This window comes from Taudactylus pleione, unplaced genomic scaffold, assembly GCF_031769625.1.
Source record: "Taudactylus pleione unplaced genomic scaffold, aTauple2 ptg000140l, whole genome shotgun sequence".
NCBI lineage: Eukaryota > Metazoa > Chordata > Amphibia > Anura > Myobatrachidae > Taudactylus > Taudactylus pleione.
Window position 1 is genome coordinate 875,451 of NW_028284542.1, and position 24,521 is coordinate 899,971.

General features: G+C 47.1%; 1 protein-coding gene across 1 annotated transcript in view; it reads right to left on the bottom strand.

The window, feature by feature from the left end:
• The window catches only part of LOC148522735 (antizyme inhibitor 2-like), a 50,295-nt gene extending 28,198 nt beyond the window's left edge, over window positions 1-22,097 (bottom strand). Inside the window, exons 1-6 of the mRNA XM_088473810.1 lie at window positions 22,019-22,097; window positions 20,326-20,499; window positions 15,371-15,543; window positions 5,958-6,092; window positions 2,720-2,885; window positions 2,094-2,241 (exon numbers count right to left, since the gene is read on the bottom strand). Of these exons, the coding sequence (XP_088329936.1) occupies window positions 2,094-2,241; window positions 2,720-2,885; window positions 5,958-6,092; window positions 15,371-15,543; window positions 20,326-20,499; window positions 22,019-22,051 (829 nt within the window). The 5' untranslated portion in view covers window positions 22,052-22,097. The remainder of the gene's footprint in view (window positions 1-2,093; window positions 2,242-2,719; window positions 2,886-5,957; window positions 6,093-15,370; window positions 15,544-20,325; window positions 20,500-22,018) is intronic.
• Between the last annotated feature and the right edge of the window lie 2,424 nt (window positions 22,098-24,521).

The following is a 24,521-nucleotide window of genomic DNA, read 5'->3' on the forward strand; positions in this document are numbered from 1 at the left end:
GAGGGCGGATGACTGTCCCGACTCCTCCCGCTGTGATGAGATCAGACCCTTTGTCACTCATCTGCTGTGATGCTGGTCTTCTCTCCGCCTCTTTTTCCTACAGCCTTGGCTCCATTCCGACGCTGCACCTGCCAAGCGCTGCTGCAGTTCCTGCTCCTCCCCTCTGATGCTGGTCTCCGCTCTCGCCAGCAAGCCCCTCTGCTGACAGCCACCTCAGGCATGACTGACTTCCCCTGCCAGCACCTGCTCTTATGTCATTTGGCCCTTGGGTGTCCATGAGGATCTCCTGCCTTGGTCGCGGGTTCCTTCATTCCAGTCTGGCTCACAGGCTTCTAGAATGTCCTAGCAGATTAACAGCTGAGGTCCAGCCCTAACCGCTTGCCTGGCATCATTTGCGACCCAGGCAGGCTGCCAGTTCCCTGACATAGTCACAAACAATGTGACCAGTCAGAAATGCCCAATGGGGCGGCTGCTGGAAGAGAATCTTCCATCAGCCGCTAATCTCAGGGGGACCTCCCGGCCTCTCTGCTTCCTTGCAGGGATGTGCAGTCAGGTGAGGCAGAGCCTCCCCTATCATACTCCCTCCCCATCATACTCCCTCCCCTGTCATACTCCCTCCCCTTTCATACTCCCTCCCCTGTCATACTCCCTCCCCTATCATACTCCCTCCCCTATCATACTCCGTCCCGTCATACTCCCTCCCCTATCATACTCCCTCCCCTATCATACTCCCTCCCCTGTCATACTCCGTCCCCTATCATACTCCCTCCCCTGTCATACTCCCTCCCCTATCATACTGCCTGTCATACTTCCTCCCCTGTCATACTCCCTCCCCTTTCATACTCCCTCCCCTGTCATACTCCCTCCCCTGTCATATTCCCTCCCCTATCATACTCCCTCCCCTGTCATACTCCCTCCCCTATCATACTCCCTCCCCTTTCATCCTCCCCTATCATACTCCCTCCCCTATCATACTCCCTGTCATACTCCCTCCCCTGTCATACTCCCTCCCCTATCATACTCCCTCCCTTATCATACTCCCTCCCCTATCATCCTCCCTCCCCTATCATACTCCCTCCCCTATCATCCTCCCTCCACTATCATCCTCCCTGTCATGCTTCAGTTTTGATATAAAAACTGTGTTTTATACAGTACATGTGTGCCTCCCCAGCCAATTGACCTCACCGCACGTCACCGCTTCCTTGCCCCCCCCCCATTGTCTGCCGTACAGCCAACTACTGCTGATCGGTCAGCCTGCCAGGACCACCCAGCGGCTGAAGAGAGAAGCGGCTACCGGGAAATGGTAAATCCAGCAGTTCTCAGGGCCCCAGTGTATACCCAGCAGCTGCAGAGAATCGCAATGTCGTGATTATCTATTTTCCGATATATCGCCTGTCCATTTTTTTTTTTTTTTAAATGTATATTATTGTTATGTGTTTTCCCCGCCCCCCAGTATCTGTGTGCCCCCCCCCCGGGAATGGTTGCTGGGAGAACTACATCTCCCAGCAGCCCTTGCTCCTCCCACCAGCTCCTGGAGCCTACCAGCAACCCCCGGGGCTCCCAGCAGCCCCCTCTCCAGTGAGAAAATGGAGAGGAGGCCACCGGGAGCCGCGGAGACCACTGGAGACCCCCGGCCAGGTAAGTGAAGTATTTTTTTTTTTCTTGCGCCGCGGGTTTTTCAGAGCTGAAAACCCCACGACCACTTTTTCTTTATTGGATACCACGGGTATCGGGAGCGCGCATACCCGCGGTCATCCAAAATTGGGTGCGAGGGACGCGCCCAATTGTATATGCCCCTTTATGTAGTTTCTCTGTTCTTGATACATTTAAACTTTAAAGTTGGTACACTAAATAAAATAAGTATTCTGAAATTGCAATGTAAATATTTTAATGTACAGAAACCATTTATACCCATGATCAAGTACGTTTTATGCTGGAAATTAATTTATTTGCTAGAAATTACTCTTGTTCCAAGAAATCAGGACAATTAAAAAAACGAAAAAACAAATACCAAAGTGCATTTTAGGTGAAGGATAACGGTATCGCTTCCGAGAAAACTCCTATGTATATATACAGTAATTCTAATTACTCACCTTTCACGTAATTCTTTTTCTTGGCTATAATATTGGTAGCAAGGACAAAAGCAGAGGAGACATAATATCTCCCGGGCTCTGCGATGACTTCTACATCCTCCGTACTAGGAAAATACTGATTCAGGGATTCAACTATCACAGCAGCAAACTGGGAACAAGAAAGGTAGTGTGACCGTAACAGTGTGCTACTAAGCCGCCATATACATTATTCCTGCATAGTATATGTAATGTATAATCATATGTGTAACATGTATTTGTAGCATGGCAATGCCTATTTTGATGTACAGTACATACCATTAAATATATATTTATAGTGTTAGGGCTCAAGCATAGGTGGTCAGGGGGCAATTCTGAAATAGAAAAATCGAAGGAAACTTCCTGAAAAGTTATAACTTTAAAAAGATACATTTTGAAAAGTTTTACATTTTATTATCAAAAATGCCCATCTGAGGCCTGAGAAACATTTTGGAATAGGAAAGCATAAATCACTGCGGTAAAGGCACAAATTAGTTACAGAAGGCGCCATTAAAAACAAAATATCCTGCACGTGTCGAATGAAGAAGCTTTATTTGCCCCCCATCTCTTTTCCGTCAGTTTACGGTGATTAAAATCTCTTCTAATCTCACCTCCTCAAATTTTGGCTGGAAATCAGGGTAACCAGGAAACCCCCCTCCAATATCCAAGACTCTCATCTGGTGTCCCAGTTTATTTCCAATTTCAAACAGATGTCTGGCGTCTGCAATAGCCTGGTGAAAACTCTGGGGGTTACTGGAGCCAGAACCAATATGGAAGCTGAGGAAAGAAGATGGATGTACAGCAGTCTGATAAATGCCTACTAGTTGCCATGTTGAGTATTATACGCAAGGTCACGGATTTGGTCACTGGAAACTAGAGATGTGTGCCGGACCATTTTTTGCTGGCTTTGTTTTTGGTTCTAATTCATCAGATAGTTTTGGTTTTGCCAAACTGTCGTGACTGGTTTTGGATTTTTTTCCCCAAAATTGGCAGAAAAAAATATAGAATCACATAATTTGAGCCTTTTTTTGTTCCTAGAGTATTATTATCTTCAATAACATTAATTTCCACTCATTTCCAGGCAATTTTGACCACCTCACAATATTTTTATAATCCAATTTAGCCAAAAAAGTTTGCACCGAGCTAGCTGGCTGACTAAGTTAAGTGACAGCAGTGGGTGGCACAAACTCGTGGCAGTTCAACTTCCAATATGGCACATCAGGAAACAAATGTTTTCATCAATCAAGAGGCCTGAGGGAGATGGAATTTATGTAGTTGAAGGCAGGGAAAGGAAGGAAGGATTGATTAGTTTGTAAATTTAATAAAAAATGTTGATTCCGAAGCCATTTTATGTGAGAGGAGGGGAGAGCATGGGTGAACAATATGTCCCATCAACTGGGTGGTTCAGAATTTTTTTCTTAAATTAAAGGGGCATGCAGGAGATGATGTCTGTGGCCATAAACATTTCTGGACATATTCGGCACTCAGCAACTGCAAGTTGAAGATTTCAGTGGCTGTGGCAGTCCAACTTACAACATGGCACATCAGGAAACAAATATTTTTATTAATCAAGAGGCCTGAGATAGTTGGAGCGTGTATGTAGTTGAAGGCAGGAAAAGGAAGGGTTGATTTGTAGTCAATTTAAGTTTTGGATCCCAATGCAAATTTATGAGGGAGGCGGGGAGGCATTTACAAAGAAAATGTATTCATTCACATCAGTCCTTTCACCAGTGGAGCTCTTCGGTGGTTCAGAATTAAAAAAAAAAAATCAAAGAGGCATGCAGAAGATGCAGTCTGTGCTCATAAAATATTCTGAACATTTTTGCCATTCATCAACCACATGTAGAAGATTTCAGTGGCTGTGGTAGTTCAACTGCCAACATGGTACTCTAGGAAACAGAGTGGCAGTAAATTTTCATTAATAAAGAACTAGATCAGTGGCCAGAGGGAGGTATAGTATATATGTAGTGGAAGGCAGGGAAAGAAGGGATTGATTCGTTGGTAAATTTAATTGAATATTTTGATTCTGAAGAAAATTTATGAGGGACGAGGGGTATCTGATGAGACCCGTGCCCCGACTGGGGTTTTCCCGCCAGGCTTGGATTCAAAATGGAGGCAAAATGTCATCAACCCTGCATTAAATTTCATGGGTTTTATATTTGATATGAAGTCTCGTTTGCAGTGATTTGGGCACAATTTCACACAGGACCACCAGAAGGGGAGCTCACACTAAAATACCAGGGCAGAAATGAATAAATAATTACAACTGGGTGAAGATGTCCCATGTTTTGCCCACCCAATAAACTTGGTGGTTCAGAATTTGTTTTAAAAATGAAAGGGGCATGCAGGTGATGTTGTCTGTGGCAATAAACATTTCTGGACACTTTTGGCATTTACAACCGCATGTCAAAGATTTCATCGGCTGTGGCAGTTCAACTTCCAACATGGCACATCTAGGAAACAAGAGTGGCACTGCAGACAGGATGGCAGTTTAATAAACTATAAAAATGTTTGTCATCTACGCAAAAAGACAGCAATCCCCCAATCAGTGCATAATGCAAAGAAAAGAGGTGTCCTTGGGCCCTTCCACCAACCCTTCTGTTGTATATATTAAACAGGACATGCACAGATTAACAAACCAATCACTTCATCGACAGGGACTGCCACTTATGGCTGAAGTGATTGGTTAGTTTGGACCCCCACAAAACAAGCTACCAATGGGCATAAGGCAGTTCATTCTCCTCATCTGATTTCTCACCCTCATCAGTGTGCATATTATCCTCACATAATATTAATTCATCCCCGCTGTATACACTATTACAGGTACCTCTGTATCTTGTTTATGTAATTAGCAGTAAAGCTCTTCCTCATGGAATTTCCCGTTCATTTTAATGAACATCATCTTTTCCACATTTTGAGGAAGTAGCCTCCTACGCCGATCACCGATAAGGTTCCCGGTTGTGCTAGAAACTCTTTCTGAGTACAAACTGGAGAGTGGGCAGCTTAAGTAATGCAAAGCATTTGCCTTTTTGTCTTTCCAATAGTCAAAGGGATTCTGTGACATGCCTATGTGTACGGTGTCATTATAATAATCCTCCACCATTCTTTGAATGGTGACCGTATCAGATGGAGTCGTGGTAGCGGTGCCACTCATTTTTGGCAATTCTTTTAGATCCAACCAGATGTCACGATGGTGTGTTGATTCCTCTGCATCACCACTGGGTCTTTTGGGAAAGCTGATTTTTTTCCTGGCTGCTGTTATTGAAACTGACGAAGGAGATGTTGTTGTGTCGTGTACCACTTGAGCTGCCAACTTGCCCACCTGGAGCTCTTTGCATCACTTAAGATCCGGGTCAGTTGGAAAGAAAGACACAATGTATGACTTAAATATAGGATCAAGCACAGTCGCCAAAATGTAGTGATCCGATTTCAAGATATTGGCAACCCTTGGATCCTGAGGAAGCGAACAAAGGACTTGATGCTTTTCGCCGACCATCCCTTCTTCACCACCCCAAATGGCACTTCCTGTCAATCACTCTGCGATGGGTCTGCGTAGTCACTGCGATCTCAGTCCCGATCGCAGTGGTCGGTTTGCGCACTCGCACTACAATGCATATGCATGCACAGTACACAACAATCGGGAAATTGCGTGTATATTTGCAACTGTGATCCAAGCTGAATCAGGCCCTATGGCAGGAATAATGTATTTTGCTCTACCCTAAATCAGTCTCTTATCAACATGAAGACATTCAGAATATTCATGTAGCTCTTCTCATGGCATCAGATAATCCCATTGCTCGCCTCGCAACAATCAAAACAATGGCGCACAAGCAATCTGTTACATATTACCTGACTCCAGTGACCAGCAGATTTAGGCTCTTTGCGACCTTCAGGAGGCGCTCACACATCTCTATGGGGGCACCAAACTTTTTGCTGAGACAACTAATTGATTCCTTATCATCAGTGCTGATACGAAGGATCATCCTGCACAGAATAGACAGTAAAACAATGGATAAACTTTTAGTATGGAATGAGACAACACATGATTGGTTAGGTAGAATTTAATTTAGACCTTCCTTTTATTACCTATGTCAAGACTAATCTTCTTTGTGATTTACGGTTATTAAAAAACAATACTTGACAGTATTCAGCTCTCTCTATTCCTCCCTGTTTAGTGGATGTGGTTTATTTTGTCAACCTTCATAATGTCGACATGAGAATGTCGACTTGGTCATAATGTCGATATGCTTGCAATGTTCATGACCATGTCAACATTCACCATGTCGATACTGATGAAGGCCAAAAAAATGTCCCTGATTGTCTAGCTGTGACTTAGCTGGTACGGTGGGTCCGGTGGCTGCAGCGATGTCTTTCAGGTCCGGCGATCAGCTGATATTGACATGCAGCTGTGAATTTGCCTAACTCCGAACCCTCCCACTGGTGCCAAACCCTAACCTCCCCTCTCGAAGCCTAAACCTCCCCTCCCGCAGCCCAACCCCAACCTCTCCTCCCACAGCCTAACCCTAGCCCTCCCCTGCCGCAGCCCAACCCTAACCTCCCCTCCTGCAGCCCAACCCTAACCTCCCCTCCCGCAGCCCAACCCTAACCCTCCCCTCCCGTAGCCTAACCCTAACCCAGGGGTGTATCTTGGGGTCCGAGCGCCCCTGGCAAGCTAAGGGACTGGCGCCCCCTCCAATGACTGCTTCTACTTGAAAAAATAAAATACCAAACACTGGGGGTAGTTTAATTCAGACACCTGTAGAAATAGGGAGAATATTTTTTTTAATTTCTATTTTTAATATATATATATATATATATATATATATATATATATATATATCTTTTACAGAACTTACTCTTTTGCAAACCACTATTTATTAATGCCAAAATACACAGGAAAAGCTTGAAAACATAGCATCAAAAACAAACATGCACTATGGGTAAAATCATTTACATATATTTAAATTGGACTGTCTACACTGCATTATGCTTTTTAACTCTGCCATATAATTATTCACTGGTAAAGCAGCCCACATGGGTCCATTGCAATCTCACACACAATGATAAAAACAGTCCATAGGGATCATGTCTTAATCCTGACACCAGAGTATCCACAACCTATAAAGATCATGGTCAATTCCCCATACTGAGAAAAAAATAAATTTATTAGTACTTACACTGGGGGTAATTCAACTTACACGCCTGTAAAAATAGGGAGACAATATATACAGTCAGGTGCATAAATATTGGGACAATTACAGAATTTTCATATTTTGGCCTCTATTCACCACCACAATGGCTTTGAAATGAAACAAACAGAATGTGCTTTAACTGCAGACTTTCAGATTTAATTTGTGGGTAATTACATCCAAATCAGGTGAACGGTGTAGGAATTACAAAGGTTTCTATATGTGCCTCCCACTTTTTAAGGGGCCAAAAGTAATGGGACAAACTAAACAATCCTAAATCTAACTTTCACTTTTTAATACTTTGTTGCAAATCGTTGGCAGGCAATTACAGCCTGAAGTCTGGAATGCATAGACATCACCAGACGCTGGGTTTCATCCCTGGTGATCCTCTGCCAGGCCTCTACTGCAAATGCCTTCAGTTCCTGCTTGTTCTTGGGGCATTTTCCCTTCAGTTTTGTCTTCATCAAGTGAAATGCATGCTCAATCAGATTCAGGTCAGGGGATTGACTTGGCCATTGCATAACATTCCACTTTTTAGCCTTAAAAAACTCTTTGGTTGCATTTGCAGTATGCTTCGGGTCATTGTCCATCTGCACTGTGAAGCGCCGTCCAATGAGTTCTGAAGCATGACTGAATATGAGCATATAATATTGCCCGAAACACTTCAGAATTCATTCTGCTGCTTTTGTCAGCAGTCACATCATCAATAAATACAAGGGAACCAGTTCCATTGGCAGCCATACATGCCCACGCCATGACACTACCACCACCATGCTTTTACTGATGAGGTGGTATGTTTTGGATCATGAGCAGTTCCTTTCCTTCTCCATACTCTTCTCTTCCCATCACTCTGGTACAAGTTGATCTTTGTCTCATCTGTCCATAGGATGTTGTTCCAGAACTGTAATGGCTTTTTTAGATGTTGTTTGGCAAACTCTAATCTGGTCTTCCTGTTTTTGTGGCTCACCAATGGTTTACATCTTGCGGTGAAGCCTCTATATTCACTCTTGCGAAGTCTTCTCTTGATTGTTGACTTTGACACATATACACCTACCTCCTGGAGAGTGTTCTTGATTTGGCCAACTGTTGTGAAGGGGTTTTTCTTCACCAGGGAAATAATTCTTCTGTCATCCACCACAGTTGTGGTCTTCCTGGTCTTTTGGTGTTGCTGAGCTCTCCTGTGCGTTCTTTCTTTTTAAGAATGTTCCAAACAGTTGATTTGGCCACACCTAATGTTTTTGCTATCTCTCTGATAGGTTTGTTTTGACTTTTCAGCCTAATGATGGCTTGCTTCACTAATAGTGACAGCTCTTTGGATCTCATATTAAGAGTTGACAGCAACTGATTCCAAATGCAAATGTCACACCTAGAATCAACTCAAGACCTTTTACCTGCTTAATTGATAATGAAATAATGAGGGAATAGCCCACACCTGTCCATGAAATACTTTTGGCCCCTTAAAAATTGGGAGGCACATATAGAAACCGTTGTAATTCCTACACCGTTCACCTGATTTGGATGTAATCACCCTCAAATTAAATCTGAAAGTCTGCAGTTAAAGCACATTTTGTTTGTTTCATTTCAAAGCCATTGTGGTGGTGAATAGAGGCCAAAATATGAAAGTTCTGTCAATGTCCCAATATTTATGCACCTGACTGTATATATATATATATATATATATATATACACTTTCTTTTTAATATATATATATTTTTATATTTTTTCAGTTATAACACTTACTACATGCAAGCACTGTTTATTCATTTCTATATGTCAACAACACAGGAAAAGAGGGCATCAATAACAAACAAGGTGCATTGTGGGCAAGATAATTTGCATATATGCAAATTACCTTGCGAATAGAGCATTGTGGTTGATGTGGTGCTTGCACTCTTTTCCTGCAAGGTTGACATATGGGAATTAGTGAGTGGTGATTGGTATGTGGTGGGTATTGTGGGAGAAGAGATATATTAGAGAAAAAATAAAAAAAAATTAGTCTTTCTAATTTTAAATGTTTCTGATATAAAGGGACATATAAGAAGCCTGATACACATTAGCAATCAATGGAGGACACTGATAAGAGCAGAGGAGACAGAAGGAGACCAGGGATCATTTACGAATGACAATGATGTCGGGTAGCGCCGGCGCCCCTGGCAAGGGCCATCCAGGCCACTAGGAAGATACGCCCCTGCCCTAACCCTCCCCTTCCACAGCCTGACCCTGACCCTAACCTCAGCTCTTGCAGCCTAATCCTAACCTTAGAATTCACCAGCGCTTAAAAAGAAAAGAAAGACCACACCTGTATAGGATTTTGCTACCTAACACTCCTCTAAGTGAACAAATATATAAAAAATAAGTATAGTCCTTGCACCAAAAGGTAAGGGTATAGGTTTTTATACCAAAGTCACTTCATTAAATGTTCCACCTATCAATGTTCCATTTCCAAGGATAAAAGTGAACAGTTATTGCTTGATTCTCTTTTGATCTTCTCTTATTAAGGGATGGCACACCCAAATCACTCCAATGTATATAGGAAGTATCTTGTCAACTGGGATGGGAGATGTTGCACTGCATCTGTTAGTAGTCTGCCCCCTGCTGGAGGTTCTGGAGTGCAGTATTTTAGTGGTTTCTCTGCCACCTGCTCTGCAGGTTAGGATTTCCAGAGCCTTCTCGCCAGCATTCCTAGTCAGCACCGGTACCAGGTTCCCAGTCCTCTGCGTCTCCAGAGTCGTGCCCAGAATACCTGGTGGATACAAGCTTGCCGTGGTTCTCCATCCTCTGCATTCTCCCACAAAAGACAGAGTTATTCATGAATAAGTATCCCCTCCATCCAGCCGCATTCCAGTATCAGGAAACTTCTCACAAGGACTCTGCGTCACCCAGTCCGGGTCCACTTCTCACTTCAGACGTGACAAGTAATCTGGGACATTATATTAGAAACTACTTTGGCTGGTGTCATAGTTGGCATCTATGATTGACACGTGTCATGTGCCTAGGTTTGCAGAATACGAATGCATACAGAGATCTACTCAAATATGGTTTATGTGGAGTATTGCTTTGATGCTTTGATATATACTGTATGTTTGTTCCTATGCAAATCATAATGCACGTGCAATGGCCTCCAAAGAATAAATGAGAGTGCAGTTAGTAATCGATGAAAGTGGAACATAGGAGCTGATTCAGACCTGCTCGCTAGGATGCGATCGCTCGTAGCTGGACGATTTTTGCATTCTGCGCATGCGTATGCATCACAATGCGCATGCGCGAACCACTGCGACAGATCGGGAAGCGCTCGCTCGCCTAGCATAGACAGCCCAGTTGATTGAGTGACAAAAGAGGCCATTTGTGGGTGGTACAGGGGCAGGCAACTAGAAACGGGGGACTGGAGGTGCGAACGCAGGTGTGCCTGTGTGTTTCAACGCTGTTTCATAGGCGTGCATAATTAAGATGCAGCATCATTGTACATGTCACCTGGCTGATTTGTACACTGAAGTGCTCGCAGTGCTTGCGGCCAGGTATAGTCAACCTCAAGCGCTGCGAGCACATCCGATGGTGCTCGATGTACCAATGTTTTCATGCTCTTCCAGGAGATGACGTGCGCAAGTGGGTGTCTTATCAACGGCTGGTGGGCGTCTGCATACACAAAGTGATCGCTCGCCAAGAAAAAGTGATCGCTCGCTGGGCATGCGCTGGATTTGCATATGCTGGGAGCGAGCGATCGCATCTAGCGAGCAGGTCTGAATCAGGTCCATAGTTACTAATGGATTGAGATCAGGAAGCACTGTAACAGGAGTTCTGGTGGGATAACTAAGCAATAGTTAACACTGAGAGCCGTATTTAATTTGAGCCGAGCCGCGATACTTTTTCATGGCCAGGACTTTTCGCCTACATCGCGTGTTTTGCAGGTAGAAATGTATCGCGTGTGTGCCGGCTTTACCCCGTATTCAATTTGAAAGTACGCGAAAACGGGACCCGGCGAAACTTGAACAGGCGGAAAGTAGTGTCAGAACTGGGGAAATCAGCCTGACACCCCGCAAAAGATGCTCAGACATGGGGGTTAGCTATGGTACCCCCTGATTTGGCTTGCTGAAGGAATTTGGTGTATTTAAAAGGGGCTCAATAGCTGCTAAATAGCGTTTTTCTATACATGATGCAGAATAACAAGAGATATGGTAAAAACTTACCTTTGTTATCTCTGTTTCTACGAAGTCCATAGGGTCCACAGGGTGACCTTGGGGTATAGCTGGATCCTGGATCCTCGGGCACCACGGAGTTAAAGCTTTTAGCTGCTCCCAGGATGCACTTGGGTCCATCCTCCCCTATACCCCGCCCCCGAGCCACAGGCACCTCAGTTGGTAAGCAACCCAGGCCGGAGGAGGAGCGAAACAGAGAGAAGGAAGACTGGAACACACAAGAACCATACTCACAGAAATGGGAGACGGAAAACCGGTGACCAGTCACAGAGCCCATATGAAGCCAGGTGCGTCAGGGCGGGTGCCCTGTTTACCCTATGGACTTCGTAGAAACAGAGATAACAAAGGTAAGTTCTTACCATATCTCTTGTTTTCTACTTCAGGGTCCATAGGGGTCCACAGGGTGACCTTGGGGATGTCCCAAAGCAGTCCAACTAAGGGCGGGGACGCTCCTGTGCTGATAGGAGAACCCGGCACCCAAAGGATGCATCCTGAGAGGCAAAGGTGTCAAATGCATAGAACCTCAAAAAGGTCTGAATGGAAGACCAGGTGGCCGCCTTACACAGCTGAACAGCAGAGGCGCCACGGCTAGCAGCCCAAGAAGGGCCCACAGACCGAGTGGAATGAGCCTTAACAGAGGCTGGAACAGGTAAACCCTCCTGCATATAAGCCTCAATAATAACAGAATGAAGCCAACGGGCTAGAGTCTGTTTGTTGGCAGGCCAACCCCTCTTGTGAAAACCAAAGAGGATAAACAAAGAATCCGACTTCCTCACAGAACTAGTCCGGTCCACATAAACCTGGAGTGCACGGACAACATCTAAGGAAGCCTCCCCAGCCGAAAGATCAGGCGACTGAAAGGCTGGTACAACAATTTCCTGATTAATGTGGAACCTGGAAACCACCTTAGGCAGGAACTCAGGACGAGTGCGAAGCACCGCTCTGTCCTGATGAAAAACCAGAAAAGGGGGACGACAGGAAAGCGCCCCCAAATCCGAAACCCTCCTGGCAGAAGCAATTGCCAAGAGGAAAACCGTCTTAAAAGTTAGCCACTTGAGCTCCACTGACTCCAAGGGCTCAAAAGGAGGACCCTGTAAGGCCCGAAGAACCACCGCCAAATCCCACGGGGCCACAGGTGGCACAAAGGGAGGCTGGATTCTTAAAACACCCTGGAAAAAGGTGTGTACGTCCGGCAAAGCAGCAATCCTGCGCTGGAACCACACCGACAGAGCAGACACGTGCACCTTCAGTGAGGAAAGACGTAATCCTAAATCCAAACCTGACTGAAGGAAAGCCAGAATACGCGAAACCCGGAACACCTGGGGATCATATTTTCTGGCCTCGCACCACTGAAAGTAAGTGTGCCACACTCTGTGGTAGATCCTTGCGGAAGCAGGCTTGCGCACCCTCAGCATGGTGGTAATAACGGAGCTAGAAAAGCCCCGAGACCTCAGGACGGCTGTCTCAAGAGCCACGCCATCAAAGATAGTCAACCCAGATCCGGGTGAAGATAGGATCCTGGGCCACCAGGATCAGTGTGCCTCCGTCCTGCTTGAACTTGCGCAGGACCCGAGGCAGCAGAGATATCGGAGGGAACAAATAAGCCAGGTGAAACAGCCATTTCACCGACAGCGCGTCTATCAGACTTGTGCCTGCGTCCCTTGTCCTTGACCCGTACACGGGCAGCTTGTGATTGTGACGGGACGCCATCAGGTCCAGCTCTGGCAGCCCCCACTTGTCCACGAGTAGTTGGAATACCTCTGGATGAAGCGACCATTCCCCGGGATGCACGTCGTAACGGCTGAGGAAGTCTGCCTCCTAATTGAGGACTCCCGGGATGAAGACTGCCGAGAGAGCTGGAACATAGCGCTCCGCCCAAGCCAGGACGCGGGACACCTGACAAATCCTCCCTATCCACTCCTGCAGAACAGCGCCTGCAGGAGAACAATACCGGAGCCACGGAGTGCTCAATCTCCTCCTCAGACATGACAGACTATATAATTAAATATACAGTTATGACATAGGAAGAAAACATGCGCACCCACCAGTGTGCTGGACAACAGCCCACAATATGGCCCTGTGTAGCACACAACTGTATGTGACGGACCTCACAAATACGTGATCTATAGAAGTGAGGTCAGTGGAAACACCCTTCCTTCGCACATCTGTAGGGCTTGTAGGAGAAGGAAAGGGATAGGTATAGGCTGACAGTAAGTAGAAATTAGCACAGACAGGCAGCACTAGCAAAGGTCACATACCATGCAGAGAAGATATACTCACTGCACCTTTCCACTACAATCAACCTGCCCAGATTCAGTGTCTGGGAGGGCTATAGTGCTGTGTACACTGTCCTTTTGCAGGGAAGAGGTACACAGGGGGACCGGTCCGCGTGCTCCCTGAGAGTATCTGCGCTGCCACTGGAGAAAATGGCTGCTGGAGACCTGAGGAGGAATGGCCGAGGAATCTGCAGCTCAGCGACGCCAGACTACGTGCTGAAAGGCGCGCTGAGCTGAGGGGAGGAGCCGCTATACAGGGAAGGCTTCCTCCCCTGGCTAGCATATTAACCCCCAAGGTTGCCGGCATCCCGCTTGCCGCTTTATTCACCCTGGTGGTCTAGTGGTCTGGCGGGGTATGCCTCCTCTGGAGGGGGAGCCCGCCGCCACTGCTAGCGCCCCCGGTCTGTCCCCTAGACCGGGGGCATGGGACTGCATTTAAAAGGCTTACCTGGATCTCCCCGGCGTCTCCGGCAGCAGTCCCGGGGGAAACCAGAGTCTGTACAGACTCTGGCATCCCCCACCGCGATCCCCAGTTCAGTGCTGGCATCGCGGCGCCAGCAGGGAGAAGGAGCGGCAGCGTGGTTGTCTGTACAGACAGCCCATTGCTGCCGCTCTGGAGAAAAAAACTCTAGTAAAAAAAATTAAAAAATTTAACTAAGTTTAAAAAAAAGCTTTGAGGGCTGCTCCTGCAGCCCCCCCCCCCCCCCGCAGGGTGACCCGACTCGGCCGGGCACCATCTTAAACTGAGGTGCCTGTGGCTCGGGGGCGGGGTATAGGGGAGGATGGACCCAAGTGCATCCTGGGAGCAGCTAAAAGCTTTAACTCCGTGGTGCCCGAGGATCCAGGATCCAGCTATACCCCAAGGTCACCCTGTGGACCCTATGGACCCTGAAGTAGAAAGAATTCAGGAGTATTTTTTCCTGAAAATAACATCCCAGCAAATTTGGGGTACTTGAAAATGGTGGTCAGCATATTTAAAAGTTGCTAAAGTGAAGTTGAAAAAAATCGTGAAAAATCCACCTGGCGCACTCACCTGCAATCAAAAAAACACCTGGGGCATACTTAGGGATCCCCAGAGTCAAGTTCACTAGTTTTTAACTTTGTACCCCAACATTTTTTTTTCGCCCCCTTTTTCAAAGTCATTTCTTGGGGTGTCCTCAACTGTTTTTTTTTTATTTTTTGGCACAGTTTACCTTCGGGGGACTGTCTGAAGGCTGCACGGGGTTCCCGCAATGTTGCACCCCAAAACCCCAATTCTGCACTTTTTTCTGCCTGCTATTCATAGGCGAAACTTTTTCGCCTAGTAGATTGCATTGACTTTCCGCCTAGGCGGAAAGTCTTTCAAATTCAATACGGGGTAAAAGCAAAACAGGCGAAAAAGTATCGCGGATCCGGACTTTTCGCCTCAAATTGAATATGGGCCTGAGTAGTAAAGACTGACAGAAAGGGCAGCAGATAGGTATATCCATGCTGCTATTGCTATTCTGGTGGAAGGGAGGAACAGTACATTAATCAATGCATATAATCATGAAGGTGTTAATATCTTGAGTGAGAATGTTACAACATCTCTCAGAAAAGCTGGTTCTAGACTGTTCGTCACTTACTCAGCAGTTGGGTGATTGTCTGAGATTTTCATCAGTTCACTCTCACAGTCAAATGTCATTTTGTTGACACCGTGCTTGGCTGCATATCTGATGTGAGACGGCTGTTTGCAGGGGTTTGCGTAGACAATATCAGCGGCAGGTACTCCCATTCCTAGAATCATCTGTATCTCGCCCTGAGGATAAAATAAAAGGTCTTAAGATTGATTTAAATTGCACGTACCACCATTTGGAAGTACAATAGTGTTTATTCTACTACAAGGTCACAGATTCATTTTAAAAGTGATCACATTTTTATAAAAATAGTTTTATTTTACGTCATGAAATGATATCATTGCTGCCAGTGTTCTCAAGAGAAGTCATTAACCAAATGCTTCACAATTACATAAATAAATTGCGACAATGAATCTGGAGGCAGTTTGGCAACAGTCCCAAACGTGGGGGTAAATTTACTAAGGTGAGAGTTTTCAGAAGTGCAGATGTTGCCCATAGCAACCAATCAGATCCTAGTTATTGTCTACTAGAAGGTGCTAGTTCAGGGGTCAGGGAATTATTAGTACTATATTACTTTTTACCCCAAAATATATTTAGATACGCAGACGTTACCCCCTTGATTTGAAAGGAAGGAAATCATATAATAGTGCCCCTGTAGTAGTGCCCCCATATAGTGCCCCTGTAGTAGTGCCCCCATATAGTGCCCCTGTAGTAGTGCCCCCATATAATGCCCCTGTAGTAGTGCCCCCATATAGTGCCCCTGTAGTAGTGCCCCCATATAATGCCCCTGTAGTAGTGCCCCCATATAATGCCCCTGTTGTAGTGCCCCCATATAGTGCCCCTGTAGTAGTGTCCCCATATAATGCCCCTGTAGTAGTGCCCCTGTAGTAGTGCCCCCATATAATGCCCCTGTAGTAGTGCCCCCATAGTTATGCCCCTGTAGTAGTGCCCCATATAATGCCCCTGTAGTAGTGCCCCCATATAATGCCCCTGTAGTAGTGCCCCCATATAATGCCCCTGTTGTAGTGCCCCCATATAATGCCCCTGTAGTAGTGCCCCCATATAATGCCCCTGTAGTAGTGCCCCCATGTAGTGCCCCTGTAGTAGTGTCCCCATATAATGCCCCTGTAGTAGTGCCCCCATATAATGCCCCTGTAGTAGTGCCCCCATATAGTGCCCCTGTAGTAGTGTCCCATATAATGTCCCTGTAGTAGTGTCCCCATATAATGTCCCTGTAGTAGTGCCCCCGTATAATGCCCCTGTAGTAGTGCCCCCATAGTTATGCCCCTGTAGTAGTGCCCCATACAATGCCCCTGTAGTAGTGCCCCCATATAATGCCCCTGTAGTAGTGCCCCCATATAATGCCCCTGTTGTAGTGCCCCCATATAATGCCCCTGTAGTAGTGCCCCCATATAATGCCCCTGTAGTGCCGCTTGTACAAAAAAACCCACTTACCTTAATCCCCGCTCCTGCATCCGCTGCCGTGCTGTCCACCCGGCTGCTTCTCGGAACTATGGGAGAGACGTCATGACGTCTCTCCCATAGTGCACATGGAGAGAGCCGGAAGCTGGAGTTCAGAAGAGAACTCCAGCCTCAGGCTAATGCAGCGCTGCAGAGAAGGAGCTGGGCGCACGCTGGTAATAACATCTCAGTGGGCGTCCGGCTTAGAGCCTCCCTGCGGCACAGCCGGGCATGCATATGAATCATTCTATAGAATGATTCATATGCATGCCCGGCTGTCCGTCCATTACCCCCATTTTTACCCCATGTGGGGTAATTTAGTCCTGTTCCCTGACCACTGTGCTAGTTAATTGCTAAGTAAAATCTGATTGGTTGCTATGGGCAACATCTCCACTTCTCAAAACTCTCCCTTTAGTAAATATACCCCTTGGTGTTTATATTACGCACAGGTATAGAAGCATCAAAATTGATGCACACAGGCAGAGCAACACACACACAATCAATCCAGGATTTCGCCGGACAGTCCAGAAATTAGAAGCTTTGTCCGGAGGCTTGTTCATCCTAGATAGGCAATGATCTCATCTCCAAGCACCGGCTAAGCACATGACGAGGGTGACGTCATCGACTTGTCAATAAGCTGGGTCGGTCTGCCAGTCTGAAAGGGGTCTCGGGTCACACTAAGGATGGACCCATGTACAAAATCCTGGGTGTGACCCGGGTTTGCAGTGTGAAATGGGTATCAGAGAGAGGGGTAAGCAAGCCAATGCAAGCTACAGCAGAATGACAGCTTTGGACTGGCATGAGGGTACTGTGAGGACTGAGACACAAAAAAAGATATGGCTTGTCTGAGGGGGCTCTGAGGCATATAAAGGGGCATGACTGAGGGGGCTCTGAGGAATATAAATGGGGGTGACTGAGGGGGCTCTGGACTGCATCTAAGGGGGCTCTAAGGCATATTAAAGGCAGTTTTGCCCATGCCCCTGGCCACATCCCATGTCTTGGAAAATTAAAATGTGTAACTCTAAACATGATTAGCTAATGTCCACAGGCAGAACAACACTCACAAAACTACGTCCATCTCTGCAGAATGTACCCAATACAAGGGCATATTTATCAAGCAATTCAATTAAATATATGTGGAAACTGCTGTTACCCCATGTTTAAGGTAGAGATGAGCGGGTTCGGATTAGTCCAGGAATGATGCTGTTTGTCCATGAAAGTTGACGTTTTGCCTCTTTCTGAGACCAGATTTTTGGCCAGAAAAATCCAAATTCAGCGGGAAAATCTGAGCTAATCCGAACCCGCTCATCTCTAGTTTAAGGACAGAATTAAGTGTTGCTAACATGTAATAACATGTAATAAGATAGAAAGCATGAGAAATTTCTTTCCTCAGTCCTCACAGCAACAATCCCCATAGTTTTCTATGTAACAAGTTCCACAAAGTGTATATTTTGGATTTTGCATTTGTGGGCTAATGCCATCTGAAGATGGTATTAGCGACAATGGGGTAGCCCATGGGATTGAAATGCCGGTGGCTGTTTAGCCGACAGTGGATGCCTGACAGGATCAAGATCCCGACACAGGCAAGTAAGTACCCTAACCTCCCCTGTCCCTCCCAACCCTAACCCTCCCTTAGTGGTGCCTAACCCTAACCTCCTCCCTTAGTGCCTAACCCTAACCTACCCCCAGGGGTGCCTTACCCTAACCCCCCCTTACTGCTCACTGAACCGAACCCTCCCGGGGGGGTGCCTAACCCTAACCTCTCCCTGGGGGTGCCTAACCCTAACCCTCCCCCCTAGGGGTGCCTAACCCTAATCTCCTCCCCCAAACATAACCTTAACCCTGCTAGACTTCCTAAAGCTAACCCTCCCCCCAGCGGCTAACGCTAAGGGTATACCGGACTTACCTTCGTTCGGGATGTCGTCCTCTGCTTTCTGGCATCGGGATTATTATAGGCGTCGGTATTTCGACGCCTATTATAAATCCCTAGCCGGAATTCTGCTGTCGGGATTGTGACCGGCGGCTGCCATCTCCCTCCAGTGAGCTTGAGATGTTTGCTATGCCAATCACGCAGCTGCCTGGCCGGGGTCTGAACCCAAAAGCAAAGCGATTGCTCAAGTGATCACTTTACTTCTTACTAATTGACAGGATAGACTCTTATCGTGTCTCAGCAACTAGATTATTACTGGAGATGTACACGGACCCCCGTGTTTTGGTTTTGGATCCGGATTAATCTTCGTGTTTTGGTTTTGCAAATCCACCTTTACGTGTTTAGGTTTTAGATTTTGGTTTTGGATCTGTATATTTAAAAAAAAAAAAAAACAGCTAAAATCATGTAATTTGGACCTGTTTGGACCTGATGCAATCCACAAACCTGAGTTCAATTTTTTAAATCCGAGATCTGAACTGACTGCAGAACCGAACCGGGACTCAGTTCGACTAGGAACCCCAAAGTGATTCCAAACTCAGGGCCTGAATCATTATGGAACACAACTGCGAATGTAATAGCGATTATGAATGCAGTTCAACTGCGATAGTATGCTAATCCGTTGCGATCGCAATACCACCGCAGCACCACATAAGAACGCCCCCTTTACCTTACACACATCCGTAATGTTTAGCAAGACTGCGAAACCATCAGCACAATTGAGTACCATCACCTTACTTAATTGCTACATTCATTGCATGCTATGAGGCCTCAGGCTGCGCATGGTGTCGCAGTGGATAATTTATGCACACCCATGCAATGGCGTTCAAACACACTGGCGAACCTGCATTTGTCTGATCTCCCGCCCTCGTCACCACCACACAAACGTCACTTCCTGTCAATCACTCTGCGATGGGTCTGCATAGTCACTGTGATCACAATCCCGATCGCAATGGCTGTTTCGCGCAAGTGCACTGCGATGCGTATGCATGCGCAGTGCGAAATAATCAGCCGATTATTGACCATCGCATACACACCAGAACAGAATGGTGTAAGTGAGCGTGCAAATCGCACATTAAACAGAAGCAGTACCTACGGCAGTTTATGTTGAGAATCGTGCTCCCACAGTTGTCTTAAAAACAAAACACTTCCGGGAAAATAATGTATTTCTTTGTTCAGAGATCCGATCTTCGCTGGAAGACCTGAATCGGCACTCTATCGTCCTCGGAAACCCCAAGTTTGGGTGTGTTCGGATTTCTGCAAACCCGAACAGCTCAAATCTATTTACAATATTTTATATTGATTCATTGTTCTATATTGCAATAACCTGCAGATAATTGGCTTATTGGTAGTTAAAGAAATTCATCCTAGGTTACGGTGGTTAGAAAACTAGTGGAAAAAGCAGAGACATAGTACTTTGAAAGGTATTTAGACTGTCAGGTACGTAAGAGAATTGATGTTGGTGAATACCCCTTCCCTCTCCTGCCCAATCAGCTAATATCTTCTCATTGGGACGTGTTGCAACATCAACAAACATTTTCTATCTGTTCTACTCATTACAATTCTTGGTGATTACCTTACTGGCACAGTCAAATCCTGTACCCAGGGCTGCAAGCACCTGGAGAACCTCAATACTACAGTTACACTTCACAGCATAGAACGGCCTCACCCGGGGCAGCTGCTGGCGAAATCGCCAATGTTTCCGTATCACGTCGTTTAGATCAGCCACGTAGAAAGCGTCCTCATCTCCCTGTCACAGACAGAAACACAGGTCACTTATTTCTGAAAAACAGAATTAAACTTTTAAATCTGAGGAGTTTATTTGTGTCAGGAATTATCAAAGTAATTTAAGCACCAGTTTTGTGGGAGGGGCTTATAACAAATATTATATGTACTATGGTAAACCCCACCCTTCCCTTGGTATTATACATACCTACCTGCTCCCCCTTGAATGGCTAGGAGGCTCTCAAAAATTGTATGGCACCCCTAGCCACCCAGAAAAGTGGGCAAGTCTCCCAGCCCCCCCGCAAACCTCCGCACACCCCCTTTTCCCACACACACCTGCACATACCCCTGCAGCGGGGAGGGGAATGAAGCAATTAGTACTGAATCGCGCCATTGTAGCCCCGCCCCCTACTTCACAATGCCGGTAATTTTGACTTTGTGTAGCGGGGATAGGGCCACGATTATGCGATCATGCCTCCCGCTCAAGTCTCCACCATGCCCCTCCCGCTGTGCCAACCTGGCTGCCCCCTCAGCCAGAACATTGGCAAGTTTGATATTATAAATTACATTCATTTGTTGGAGAGGATTCCTTTCCTGCATTGTCTCACTTTCTCCCTACAGTGACTCCGACTGGGCACCGTCACCAAGATGGCCACCGGTACACTAGTGCGCATGCGCGACTCTGCTCTATTACTTTGCTGAGTGTTGCAGCGCTCCCATAGAGGAGAGACTACATGCAGTATATATGTGCTGTACCATCATATATGCCACGAACATCACCACAGCTGTATGTCTATTACACCGCTGTTACCGCTGTGCCCTAATACACCTGCTAGCCTGGTCAAGGGTCACTGTGTGGCCTAAACTCCATTTCACTATTCCGCTGTCCTTTTCTGCCAGTGGTTACAGCTATTTAATAACAAAGACAGTAGGCCTGATTCAGACCCGGATTCTAAGCCGCCATCGCTTGCTATGGGCGATTGTCGCCCATCTGCGTATGTGTATGCATCGCAGTGTGCGTGCGCGAACCAGTCACTGCGATCGGGGATCGTGCGCTCATAACACAAAGACTGAGCGCTACTTTGAGTGACAGATAGCGCCGTTTGTGGGTGGTAACAGGGGAAGGTGCTTGTGAACGGGAGAGTGGTGCTGCGATCGCAGGCGTGTTTGGGCGTCAAAACAGAGTTTTATGGGCGTGCATAATTAGCATGGAGGCGTCATTGTACAGGTCACCTGGTTGTATTTCAGCCTGCAGTGATCGCAGTGCTTGCGGTGGGGTTGGGTCTACCTCAAGCGCTGCGTGCAGCTCCGATGGTTCTGATTAATCATACACTTCCTGGAGATGCCGTGTGCTAAGAGAGAAAAGTGGGCGTCTTAAGAACGGCGTGCGCTCACTCTGCCGTCGCTCTCTAAGACATAGATGTCATCCTTACAAAAGACAGTGCGATCGTGGAATTTGCATACCCGGCCCCTGTAGACAGCGAGAGAGCGCGGCTTAGCGTCCGGGTCTGAATCGCCCCCAGAGAGTCTTTTGTGAAACCTACATTTAAAGAAAGACTTCTGATTCTCTTCTTCATGAACTGTAGAGCGGACGCCCCCTCTTCCACTAGGGTCACACTGCCGTCCTTCAGTCTCTCCCACCTGCTGTCCTCATGTTCTCCGTTCCTGTCCACTAAGGGGGTTTCTTTGCCTGTCAATGTAACCACAAGACACTGAAAGGTGAAATTATTAAAGTGTAAATGCTATTTATATGCAAACATACAGGGAAAAGCTTTGATGTGTGGGTGGCACCTGCTGATGTAGAGTTGGGAGGATCAGGGGCAGATTTGATGCATAAATAAGCCCTACTTTCATGCCCATATGGTAAAAGTGATTTTCATTTGCAGAAGAAGACACATTATGGAGGTGTTTTTATATTCGCAATAGGGCTTACATTTGATGTACAAGGACTTGAATTGGATGTACAATCGTGGACCAGTAAGGAATGGACTGCACAATAACCCACCATTGGGTTCACCGCACAGAGGGCCTGATTCAGAGCTGGACGCTCTGACCAGCTTGCTCTGAATCAGGGCACTCCTACCTAAAAATGGAGCGGCCTCCTGGCCGCTCGCATAGCTTTGGGTGACCATCCACAGCTTATGCGAGCGGCCAAAAAGATGGTCGCGATGGTCAAGACCATCGCGACCATCGGGCTTGCGACGAGACCCTGCGGTAGGGTCTCGGTGACCGCAAGCCCTAGAGTGATTTTGGCTCTATCAGAACCAAAATCACTCCCACTGACATCACTAGTGATGTCAGTGGGGCCGGACCCAGACGGTAGGTGTTCCCATGGGAACGCCTCCGTCAGGCAGCCACGCCCCCAGCACGCCCACCAAAGGGGGCGTGCTGTCAGTCACCATCGACAGCACGCCGCCTTTGGTGCGAGAACCGGAGCGACAGCTTGGCTGTCGCTGTCCGGGTCTCGCGCATGCGCACGACGGAGCTCCCTCCGTCGTGAGCATGCGCATTGGGGTAACATCGACCCGCTTGCGAGCGTCCTGCACTCCCGAGCGGGTCTGAATGACCCCCAGAGGTCCCGAGTCAGACCCGCTAGGCTGTGTTAGCATGCAGCCTGCCGATGTTTGAAATCTGTGCATGCGCATGCATCGCAGTGCGCGCGTGCGAACTAGTCCATGCAATCGGGAAGCGTTCGCTTGCTGTGCATAGATAGCTCGCTAGAATGAGTGACATGAGAAGCCGTTTGTGGGTGGCGACAGGGGATGGTCGATGGAAACGGTGGAGTGGAGGTGCGTACGCAGGCGTGCCTGAGCATCTCAACGCCATTTCAGAGGTGTGCATAATTAAGACGCAGCGTTATAGTACACGTCACATGGTTGAAATTCACAAAGAAGCACTCACAGTGCTTGCGGCAGGGTATGGTCAGCCACAAGTGCTGCGTTCGCTTCCGATGGTACTCGGTGTTACCGATGGTTGCATACACTTCCTGGAGATGACGTGCATTAGTGGGCGTCTTAATAGAGACTGTTAGGCGTCTGCACACACACCGCGATCGCACGCTAAAACATAGTGGGCGTGCTAATACCTGGCCGTGCGATCGCGGGATTTGCATACTTTGGCTGCGTACGAATGCATCTAGCGAGCGGGTCAGTAATCGAGCCCAGAGTGCCTAGTGGGCAACCTACCCTATATGGGTTATGGTCATTGTTACTCTGGAATGCTTTCCCGGTCACTAAACCACCCCATTCACTCCACCGTCAATAGCTAGGCACCAATTCCAATGTACTCACAAAGCGACCAGGAAAGCAGAGGCTTAGCAATTCCGATCCTCAAGCACAATCATATGTAGCACCCCGCTAAGGGTGTACTGTTCTAAGGGTGGTGTTGGAGTAATGAATTTTACCAAGGTTACCAGATTTCTTACCCCTTCAACGGCTCCAGATTAAATGCAGCAAGATTCAGTCACTTCAGATTTGCTGACTCACAGTTAAACAACAGTATGTATTTATTCACAATTTAAAAAATAACACATCAGCAAGGTACATTACAGTAAGTTGCAAACATAGGACTATCATAACTACACTCTGGGTCTCATTCAGACCCGCTCGCGAGCGCAGGACGCTCTCAAGCGGATCGATGGTACCCAAATGCGCATGTGCACGACGGAGGCTGCTCCGTCGTGCGCATGCGCGAGACCCGGCGAGCGACGGGGATTGTCGCTCGGGGTCTCGCACCAAAGGGGGCGTGCTGTCGATGGTGAGTGACAGCACGCCCCCTTTGGTGGGTGTGGCTGCCCAGACGGAGGCGCTCCCATGGGAACGCCTACCGTATGGGTCCGGCCCCACTGACATCACTAGTGATGTCAGTGGGAGTGATTTTGGCTCTGATATAGCCAAAATCACTCCAGGGCTTGCGGCAGCGAGACCCTACCGCAAGGGTCTCGTCGCAAGCCCGATGGTCGCGATGGCCATGACCATCGCGACCATCATCATGGACGCTCGCATGAGCTGTGGGTGGTAACCCACAGCTATGCGAGCGTCCAAAAGG